Source organism: Lathyrus oleraceus, chromosome 5 (assembly GCF_024323335.1).
Source record: "Lathyrus oleraceus cultivar Zhongwan6 chromosome 5, CAAS_Psat_ZW6_1.0, whole genome shotgun sequence".
In the NCBI taxonomy this organism is placed as follows: Eukaryota; Viridiplantae; Streptophyta; class Magnoliopsida; order Fabales; family Fabaceae; genus Lathyrus; species Lathyrus oleraceus.
The window spans coordinates 102,029,416-102,040,569 of NC_066583.1; the positions used below are offsets into that span (position 1 = coordinate 102,029,416).

An 11,154-nucleotide genomic window follows, 5' to 3' on the forward strand; every position below is an offset into this window, starting at 1 on the left:
TAGTATTTATAATGCCCTTTTTCATGACCTAATGGGCTCAGAACGAAGCCCGAAATTTTTTGTTGTCTGTCAGCTTCGCTAGGCGAGCTGGTAGCGAACGTTTGCTTCGCTAGGCGAGCGTGTAGCGAACGTTCGCTAGGCGAGCGTGTAGCGAACAGGCCAGTTTGGGCCATTTTCTGGATTGGGCCATTCGTGAGCTGGGCCTTTGTTCCTTTAAGATCAGTGTCATAAAAATGAGTCGGGGTGCCCTGAAAAATGTCTTGAAATATTAATGGGCAAATTTTGGGGTATGACACATACTATTATTAATTGAGTGAAAATATGAAAAAGGAAGGGAAAAGTTTTAGGGTACAACACCCGTCGACGAAATAGAATGGTATAAAAGACGTAGTGAATTTTATAAGTCATGGGGCCTGGATAGGCATCGTCGACAACATGTTGGAGCAGTTATCTTTGAGAGATCGTGAAGAAGTGGAAGAATTGGAAAAGCAGTTACCACTTAACGTGGGTTACAAGCATATAGCGTCTTGGAAGACACATAAGCGCACTAGTGGGAACCTTAAAGATGGAACATGGAGAAGATGCAACAAATCTCCTAGTGGTCATAACCGTCGCCGATAGTTATTTTGTAAATAGAAGACTCGTACATGTGATCAAGGGTCACAAAATCATATACATACTCTCCATACCACTTGAGTACCCGAATCAAAAAGCGAAACAATTGAGCGAGAAACACGTATACGTCTGCGTCCACCCTTTTTTCTTAGTCTTGTTGTCTTCTTAAACAAAACATGTACTTTTTCCTTTATTTTATTTAATGTTATTTACTGCATTTTACCTTATCATTTATCACAACTTGACTTCATTTAAAACATTTTGTTACGTTGCATTTAATTCACACGTGCGTGTGTTTAGACAAATTATTTGCACAAATTGCTTTAGAGATTTTTCGAGTTAATCTCATAGACTTTCAAACTCGTGATTGTTTACCAAAAATAACAGTAAACACTTGTCTTTATTAGGTGTAGGATATGCACCTTTGTGATAAGCTTTGTTCAGGTCAATGTAGTTGATGCACATTCAAAACTCACCACTCACTTTCTGGACAAACACAACATTCGACGATCATTTAGCATAGTTCATCTCTGATATGAAGGTTTCTTGAATGAGTCTGTTTACAATATTCTTGGTGGTCTAATATTTATCTAGCGACCAATGGCATTTTCTCTAGATGAAATTTCTTGCAGAAGGATTGATGTTGAGTTTGTGGCATACCATGTTGGGAAAATAGTGATTTAATAATTAATTAAAAATCTCTGTCGCGTATTTAGTAATTAAAAATAAGAAGTTTCTAAGTCTAATACCATTTTTGCTCTTTCCAATCGTAAATGGTATTTCAGTGTCTCTACTTTCGTAATAGAACTGTGAGTTTTACAAGTAGAAAATACTATACAAAAATTATTGAGTTTCTTACTTCTAAAGATGACACATCTAAATTCACTGGGTTTATTAGTTTTGCCTCGGCCTGAGATAATGCTTCATTGATTTTATCGTTACTTCTTAAATCTATGAATTGGATCTTTAGGTTTCCTAGGCTGGCCATGATTAAAGAGGCTAATAAATAATAGAGAAAGGAAAAGACGAGAGACAGGTACCTTGAATATTTTGCAGGTTCTGAAGAATAGAGAACAAGCAACGAAGAGCAAGTCGTTGGGAACCCATAAAGTTATAGACTCTGAAGAATGAAGATCAAAGCCAAAAAATGAAGATTTTAAAACCCATAAGACTACATTGGTTCTTGTCGAAATCACAAAGAAAGGAAGAAGGTCGATAGCACTCAAAAGTGAAAAAAGACAAAAAAGAGAAAACCAATTTCGCTCTCTCTATTTATAGACATAGAGAGCACCAAGATCTACGACAGAAAAGCCAATGAGAACCAAAATACATGATCAATGGTCAAGAATAAACCATGATCTCGTAACGACACTCAATTTCACATAAGTACTATAAGTGTGTCGCCTCCCTACCCTAGGCGCGTGAAGTCACATGGTGGATTTTCCCAAGACGATGTTTCTATGACACGATTGACGTTAAATGTGTATACTCCCATTACCACCAACTCTAACTCAGCTTCTCAATGAAATTTTTCCTATCCCTGGAACATTTCCTTGACTGACATATTTCTTCAACATAACACCCAATTAGACCGGTCTCAAAACTCCCTGCCAATATTCCTGGCTTCATCACAGACAACAAGGACCTGGGGGCAATTATTTTGGATTGGCCAAGTGCCTAATAAGACCGACCCGATCCATAGATTCAATCCAACCAAAAGCGCTTCTTCAGCTGGCGAACAAGTAGACATTCACACTAAAACACAACAATAAAGGAGTAACTTATGTGTCTCTTGTTGGATTAATCGGTGACAGTCCCCTATATAAGCGTGACTCAAATATTCATTCACTTTCACCCTTACAAATTCCACTTATGTCAATGATCACCGAAAATTTCTATCCCCATACCAGATATCCTTCTAAAGTCGACATCTTCAACCTACCATCATTTCCTTTTCCTCGATGGAATACCTTCTTCTTTTTTTGTTTATAAAGAAGAATATTTAAATTACTTTTATAAAAATTTATCTTTTAAAGTGTTAAACAAACAACATTAATTGCGGAATTAATTTTTTTTAATCAAAATGAACAAAAAAATTATCTCTTAAAATGTGAAACGAAGATATTGGAAATGAGCATTTTCTCCTACAAGAAGAGAGGTTAAAAGAATCTGTTTGCCATTTTTCTCTTAACCAGAATCCTTTGAAACCATGGAATGCCACATTCTTCCTACTCCCTCCATTCATATCTCTCACTGCACCTCAGTGTTTGGTTTTGTGTTTCATCACAAACATTTAGGTAAAATGTCGCTATGCATTCTTTCTTACCTTCACCAATTAACGGAATAATTGTTATTCATAAGCCTTACCATAACACAATGTTACATTTAGTAACCTAACTTGTAAATTAAGTAACCCTTTGTACTTCAACTTTAATGGATTATTTGTATAACTTACATAACTAAATGATAATGTGATGTAACATTTACGAGTTCCGTAGGAGTTTTGCAAACCATAGAAGATGATGTTATTAGTGGCAAGCATTTACTCTTATAGTAAGTTTTCCATTTTATCACATGTGCCCGAAATTAATTGATACACCCAACTCTTGTGAAACTTGTGATCAAAGTTTCATAGAAATCACTATTAAGATTTTAAAGCATTTTCTTCCTCAATCTGTGAGTTTTTTTAGGCTTCCATTCTAATTCAAGCATTGCTTATCTTATCTGCAATGCAAAGCAATAGGAGAGAAAAGCTAAAATACAAAAGCATCATCTTTGTTTATGTTTTGTTTGGTTTGTTTAAAACGGGTTTTGATTATTAATATGATAGGATACTAATTTGATCATGTTGTTTGGACAGTTTGTCCTGACAAAGGAAAATTTTTGACAATGGCTTTCTTGTTGATTGGCCCCACAGTTTTTCTTAGGCTTCACTTCACAAATCTGCTGAGACAATGCCTATATATGTTGAGGATGTTCTAGGCCTTTTTTTTCATAAACAAAGTTTACAACTTTCACTTTCCCCGGAAGCATAAGCATTCTCTATAGCTAGGTAACATTCCTAGGTTTATTTCTTAAACTGCAAGAAACATGTTTTCGACATGCATGTTCTCTTTGTCATGATTGTTTGATTATGGATTGATTTTTTCATGATGTGAATTGAAGGTCTTGTGGCTGATTCTTGTATTTTCTTTAGAAGTGTGTTGCGAAGATATGGAAAACTCGGAGAAGGTTGATGCTGGAAACCTCTCAGACTCAGAGGCATGCATTTATGTTATCCATTATTCAGTATTCAACAACTTTTCTTATGTTTGTGTTGTGTTGTCTTATTTAATTTGTTTACTGTATTAACCAAAATGAAACGAATCGGGCACTATTCGTGTTTGCATTCGGTTAAACCGTATTACTCATTTTTTGATGCAACTTTCCTTTTATTTCAGAAGGCAATAAATGCGGTATGTGTTTCCGCTGACGACGAAAACATCATACTAAATCCTCAGTTTGAGGATGGCCTGAATAACTGGACTGGAAGAGGATGCAAGATTGCGTTACACGATTCCATGGGAGATGGGAAAGTCCTCCCGAAATCCGGGAAATTCTTTGCAGCTGCAACCGAGCGCACGCAAAGCTGGAATGGAATTCAGCAAGAGATCACTGGACGAGTGCAGCGCAAACTTGCGTATGAAGTCACTGCTTTAGTTCGGATATTTGGGAACAATGTCAATACTTCTGATCTTCGTGTTACATTGTATGTTCAAAAACCAGATCTTCGAGAGCAGTATATAGGCATTGCCAAGTTAGCATCTCTATCTCTTTTTTCTATCGAAATCACGAATAATTTATATTAGAATGCTCTTAACGTTTCTCTAAATTGCTGAACTGAGTTTTTGTTTACTAAAGTGTGCAGGCGACAAATAAAGATTGGACTCAAATGCAAGGAAAGTTCCTTCTAAATGATTCTCCCTCAAAAGTTATTGTTTATTTTGAAGGTCCTGCTGCAGGCACTGACATTCTTCTAAATAGTTTGGTTATAAAGCATGCTGCGAAAACACCACCTTCGCCACCCCCGGATTTTGAGGTTGAGCTTTCATCATATATTATGCAGTTACTTTAGTTTCTCTTTACACATTCATCATCAATCATGAAATTTTAAAATTTAATAGTTGCGTTGATATACTTTTGTTGTATGACCAATTACTTATGCTTCAAGCAACTGAAGAATGTATTTGTTTTCACCAGAATGTTGCTTTCGGGGTTAATATAATTGAGAACAGCAATCTGGATAATGGCACAAACGGGTGGTCTCCGCTTGGTAATTGTACTTTGAGCATTGGAACTGGTTCACCGCGTGTAATTCCACCAATGGCAAGAGACTCTCTCGGCCCTCATGAATCCCTGAGTGGACGCTACATTCTTGTAACCAACCGCACGCAAACATGGATGGGTCCTACTCAGACGATTACTGAGAAATTGAAACTCTATTTAACTTATCAAGTATCTGCTTGGGTCCGGACAAGCTCCGGATCACACGGCCCTCAGAATGTCGGCATTTCGCTTAGCGTTGACGGCCAGTGGGTCAATGGAGGACAAACTGAAGTGGCTGATAGCAGATGGCATGAAATCGGCGGTTCATTTAGAATTGAAAAACAGCCATCTAATGTTTTTGTTTATATTCAAGGTCCTGTCTCTGGAGTCGACTTAATGGTCGCTGGACTTCAAATTTTTCCTGTCGATAGACAGGCAAGGTTTCGATATTTAAGGAAGCAGACAGACAAGGTAACATGATAACATTTTCAAGTTATATGTCATATAAGAATTGACACTATCCGTCTCTCTGTCTATCTGTGTGCAGATCCGTAAACGTGATGTTACATTAAAATTTTCTGGTGTGGACACATGCGAGTATACTTTTGTGAAAGTTAAACAAATAGAGAATGATTTTCCAATTGGATCATGCATCACCCGAACAAATATCGACAACGAAGATTTTGTAGACTTCTTTGTGCAACATTTTAACTGGGCTGTATTCGGTAACGAGTTGAAATGGTTTTGGACAGAGCCACAAAAAGGAAATTTCAACTACAAAGATGCTGATGATATGTTAGACTTGTGTCAAAAATACAAGATCGACATTCGCGGACATTGCATCTTCTGGGAAGTGGATAGCAATGTTCAACAATGGGTCAAATCACTTAACAGAAACGATTTAATGACAGCGGTTCAGAATCGGTTAACAGGTTTATTGGCTCGCTACAAAGGCAAGTTCAAGCACTATGATGTTAACAATGAAATGTTGCATGGTTCATTTTATCAAGACAGACTAGGTAAGGATATAAGGGCAAACATGTTCAAGACTGCGCATCAAGTCGATCCATCTGTTAACCTATTTGTGAATGACTATCACGTCGAAGATGGATGTGACACGAATTCTTCTCCGGAAAAATACATGCAACAGATTCTTGATTTGCAAGACCAAGGTGCCCCGGTTGGGGGAATCGGAATTCAGGGTCACATTGATAGTCCTGTCGGGCCTATTGTTTGTTCTGCGCTCGACAAACTTGCTACTATCGGTCTGCCAATCTGGTTCACCGAGCTTGACGTGTCTTCGACTAATGAATATGTTCGAGGCGATGATTTGGAAGTTATGTTACGCGAAGCTATGGCGCACCCGTCTGTGGACGGTGTAATGCTATGGGGATTCTGGGAATTGTTTATGAGTCGCGACAATGCGCATTTGGTTAATGCAGAAGGTGAAATGAATGAAGCTGGGAGAAGGTTCATTGATCTTAAACAAGAGTGGTTATCTCATAGTCATGGCCATGTTGATGAACAAGGAGAATTCAGCTTCAGAGGATTCAGTGGTATGTATAATGTGGAAGTTGTTACATTGGAAAAGGTAACTTCCAAGACATTTTTTGTTGATAAGGGTGATTCTTCATTGGTGATATCAATTGACTTGTAAGCCTCAAGAACTAGTATTATGTTGTTGAAATGGTATGCATTTTATGATTGTAATTTTTTTCATATGGGTTGATGAAAATAACAAGTTTGTAATGTAAAGATTGATGGAATAAAATAATATTTGTTGGTTTGTTATTAAACTAGTTGCTGGTAATTATGTGTGAAAACTGAAAACTAGGTATTATGTTTTAGTATGAATAAACTAAAAGCACTAATATCTTTTTATAGGCTATTATTATCTAATGAGTATCACTAGTAAAGGTTAAAATACAAATTATTTAAGCTTAATTGTAATTTTTCTTTTAGTTTTGCTACTTCCATTTTATAATCTAGGTTTTTAATCATCGACTCTCTTCCATACACTCAAAATTTAGAAGGAGAGGAATTCAACTTACAAATACACGAGATGTATTATCAACGATCTCCCAGTTGTTTTTGTTGGTCTTCGGGAGGATTCCTCATATGATAGGTTAGGGTTTGTATTAGAGGAAGACACCTTTTTCATTTTTTGAGATTTTTTATTTTTTTTATTTTTATTTTTTTTATGCTGGTGATGAAAATTGATGAAAGATGAAGATCGGTTAAAATCAATAATTCAAATATTAATGACAAATTATATTTATTAATTAAAAAGTAATTCGGTTCATGAGTAGCTTTAGTGAAAAATTATTCATTAATAAAATATTATTAATATTAATGTTATTGAAATTATTATTACTAATAAAAAATTAATTTGATTTACATTAGTAATATTAATTTAATATATTTAATATTAATAAAATTCAAATTTATATAAATAAAATATTTTTTTAATGAAAATGACATAAATTTAAATTTGATAATGTGGAAATGATGCGTCATCATATTTAGCGTCATTAAAAATTAGTCTCAAATTCAAAACTAAAATCCTGAAGAATTTTTTTTTTAATTTTTTTTAAAAATTTGTATTTTAAAATAGAGAGACAAAAATATAAACAAGAAAGAAAATAAGAGGACAAAAATTACAATAAACTGATTTTTTAATGATAATAAAAATAACAATAATAACAAAATAATAATAATAATAATAAATTAATATTTATAACGCTCTCTTAGTTTATTGAATGAATATCTATCATTCTTAACATTAAGAAAATTATTTTAAAGTTATTATTGTTAAGATATTTAAGAAGTGTAAGGATGAGATGGAATTTAAGATTGCCTGATTTTTCTCAATTTTATACTATTTTCTTAAATTTATTCTAATACGATAATGATGGGTGGAAAATTATTGTGCAAGAAATGTAAATGACACGGGACAATTATCATAGCTCTCTTTATCAATCAAGGGTACATCTAATCCTTTCATATCTTGAAGAATTTTTCATTATGTTAGATCTTTGTATAAGTCTCACACCAAGACTACTCTTACAATCTTTTAACATAAACGTCGAACGTATGATGGATTTTGAATAAACTCAAATCAAATTGCCTTTACATAAACAAAAAACACTATGGTAGACTTTTAATTACACAAATTCAAAGAACCATTTAGAACACACAAATTATCACCACAACCTTGGTGACAAAGTTACAGCACACTTTTGAATAAACTTAAGAATGTGAATCTTGAATGAATTTCAAGATAAAGTTTGATCTTCTCTTTCAATATATAATTCAATAATATATGAACCTTAAGTGCTCAAAAAAATTGATGAAACTTTTGCAATGATATGAAAACTTATCTAACTAATGGTGCATCTAGTCTCTTCACACCTTGAAGGATTTTTTCACTATGTTAGATCATTGTACAATTCTCACACCAAGACCTCTCTTACGATCTTCTAACATAAACATCAAACCTATGTTGGACTTTAAATCGACTCAATTCAAAGAACTTTTCACAAACACCAAACAATAAGGGTATGTGTGGGTTGGGCCACCCCACAAAACCAGATCAACCCACCCAAAAAAATTCAGAAAAGTGGGTTGGATCGGGTAATTTGGTGGATATGGATTTAAAAATTAAAAAATCCATTAAAAAACGAGTTTTAGGTAAAAGCAGACTCAAACTCAAAAAACTTACTGACCCATTAATCAAATATTTATTATTACAATTTTAATGATTTTGATGAATATTAACTTAGTTGTTGTAATTTTAGTCTCTTGAACATTTATTATTCTAATGAACCATGACTTTAACTAATTTTGGATATTTCACTCTTTGATTATTTTGAAGCTAATATGATTTTATGTCAACAAGTTTAATTTGTTGCTAGTATTTTATGATGATTTTTATTAGTTGATGTATCATTTATTATTTTATGATGCTAAAAAATAGTAAAAATATGTTATCTAATTTTTTTAAGAAAATAAAAACGTTGAATAATTTTTCTAAAAAATATGACAACTCACTATTTAGTCATATAATATTAATAAAACAGAAAAATAATTTGAGCAACTCACTACCCAACACAACTCAACCCGAAAATTAGTTGCTCCAAGTCGGCTCATTGGTGTAGCGGGTGGCTATTTTACCTCACTCAAACTGGAGTGTCCTATATGAATTGGGTATTGGGTTTGGCCAAACCCAATCCAAACTAGCACATGTACACCCCTATCAAACACAATGATGGACTTTAAATTATACCAATTCAAAGAAGCTTTTACAACAAACAACTCATCACCACAACCTTGGTGATTAAGTTATAACATATTTTTGAATAAACGGAATAATATGAATCTTAAATGAGTTCTAAGATAAAGTTTGATTTTCTCTTTCAATATACAATTTAATAATATATGAAACTTAGGTGCTAAAAAATTCTAATGAAACTTTTGCAATGATATGGAAATTTATGAAGAAAAGTTTCAATATTTTTGATGTATGAGCCCTTAGAAAAGATTTGAATTATTTTTTAAAATTTGAATGAAAGATGTTATTTAAAAATTGCATGTATCTAACCTTAATGCACCCTAAAAAAAACTCTATAAATATATGCATAAGTGTGAGACATTTTCATGAAGGTTTACAATGATTTAGAATGACAATGATTCATGAAAAAACGTAATTCTGCATTCTTTATCCAGTTTTTTAAATCAGGTAAACAGTTATCCAATTTAAAAAGTGCATAATGATTTAAAAATTTCAAACAGTAACAATCATGTAATCGGTTTCTTAAATCAGGTAACCGGTTACCTGACTTAAAAATGCATAACATTTTAAAAACATTCAAACAGAATGAACCTGTAATCGGTTACCTGATATGTGCAACTGCTTACCACCCTATAAATTTTGAAAAATATGCTTTGAAAAAGTTTGATTTAATTGGTTTTGATGCATGAATGTTTAGATATTTAGAGAGGAGTAAATGGGAGCTTTTTCTAAGCCTCTAAAATTTATACTTACAAAATTGTAATTAAGTACCTTAACACTAAATTTAATTTCTTTAAATCCAAAACATTTGATAGCTTATACACTATTGATATTTGATTGAGTTAGACTTCAAATTTTTTCTTCTTTGATAAGATGTTATTTTCATCAAAAACTAAACTAAAATAGATGATGAACATTTTGTTCACAATATCCCCTTTTTTGATGATTACAAAACATATTATTGGGAATTTTTTGTTTGACACTTGATGCTCTACCTATCTTGTATATCCCCCCTTTATTTTGCAATTCATACTTTGTTTTTGGCATCCTAAAAAATAAATAAAAACAACCGTACCTCTTCTCCCTCTTTATGGATATTATTAAAAAGAAAAAGAGTAAAATCTAAAGACAAAATGGAAGGATACATTATAAAAGATGAAAAAATAACATATTATTAAAGCACTTATCTTCTTCACAATGCTAGTTGAAGGTGACAATCTTCTCAAATCATCTTCAACCAAATGAAATTTTAATCTTGTCATGTCATATGGTCTCATTGTATCTTGAACAACTAGTATGAATTTAATAATTTCAATAATTGGTTTCTAAGTACGTAAAAAAATAATTAGTAATACTTTCTAGATGACAAATATTCTTTGGTTCCTTTTGGGTTAATTTCTTTCCTTACCCAAATATACTTTCAACTATGAACACTAATGTTTTTAAAATAGTAAACATTTGGAGTATGTCTCTTTGTATTGCAATAAAAACATATAGATACATTGAAGGACTTATTTGAATGATAACCATTATTCTTAACATAGGGCTTCTTAGGATGAATTACAACTTGTACTTTATTTGAATCTACATTATTGAATTTATTACTAGCCTTAGCACGTTTTTTAGACCAATTTGACATTTCTCATTTTTTTAGGAATTGGTTCAATTCAATAATTTTTCATCCAAGTGTTTCACATTTATTAGATGCTAGATTTTTTACTTTGTCTAATTCTACTTTCATGTCATCAACCTTACTTTCTAGAGATAATATTATTTTCTTGTATTTTGAGCATGATCTATAAAGATCAAACATTCCGCATTCAATTCAAGGGAAGCATTATACAATTCATCATATGATGTTTTACTATTAGTTTCAAAATGACTAACCCCATTTTCTTTATCATCGGAATGATGTGAAGTCATTATTGCCATGTGTGCTTATT

The 11,154-nt window shown here is 32.9% G+C and overlaps 1 protein-coding gene across 6 annotated transcripts; it reads left to right on the top strand.

The window, feature by feature from the left end:
- The first annotated feature begins 3,272 nt into the window (after positions 1-3,272).
- On the top strand, positions 3,273-6,716 carry LOC127087961 (endo-1,4-beta-xylanase 1). 6 transcript variants are annotated; one of them, XM_051028873.1, is made up of 7 exons: positions 3,273-3,291; positions 3,533-3,667; positions 3,781-3,876; positions 4,056-4,411; positions 4,516-4,693; positions 4,855-5,391; positions 5,468-6,716. In XM_051028873.1, exons 3-7 carry the CDS (start codon positions 3,829-3,831, stop codon positions 6,575-6,577), a joined length of 2,229 nt encoding a protein of 742 aa, XP_050884830.1. In that variant the 5' UTR covers positions 3,273-3,291; positions 3,533-3,667; positions 3,781-3,828; the 3' UTR covers positions 6,578-6,716. The 6 variants fall into 6 exon arrangements, with proteins under 6 accessions (XP_050884830.1, XP_050884833.1, XP_050884834.1 ...); XM_051028876.1 differs by lacking the exon at positions 3,273-3,291 and having other exon boundaries at positions 3,298-3,667; positions 4,059-4,411; XM_051028877.1 differs by lacking the exon at positions 3,273-3,291 and having other exon boundaries at positions 3,298-3,667; positions 3,812-3,876; positions 4,059-4,411.
- Positions 6,717-11,154: the final 4,438 nt, after the last annotated feature.

What these genes read in the sequence shown, in the direction of transcription:
- LOC127087961 (XM_051028873.1), top strand. Translation starts at nt 3,829, where the DNA reads ATGGAAAACTCGGAGAAGGTTGATGCTGGAAACCTCTCAGACTCAGAG. An exon ending in CAGTATATAGGCATTGCCAA is followed by an intron (nt 4,412 to 4,515) that starts GTTAGCATCTCT and finishes TGTTTACTAAAG; the next exon opens with TGTGCAGGCGACAAATAAAG. An exon ending in TAAGGAAGCAGACAGACAAG is followed by an intron (nt 5,392 to 5,467) that starts GTAACATGATAA and finishes ATCTGTGTGCAG; the next exon opens with ATCCGTAAACGTGATGTTAC.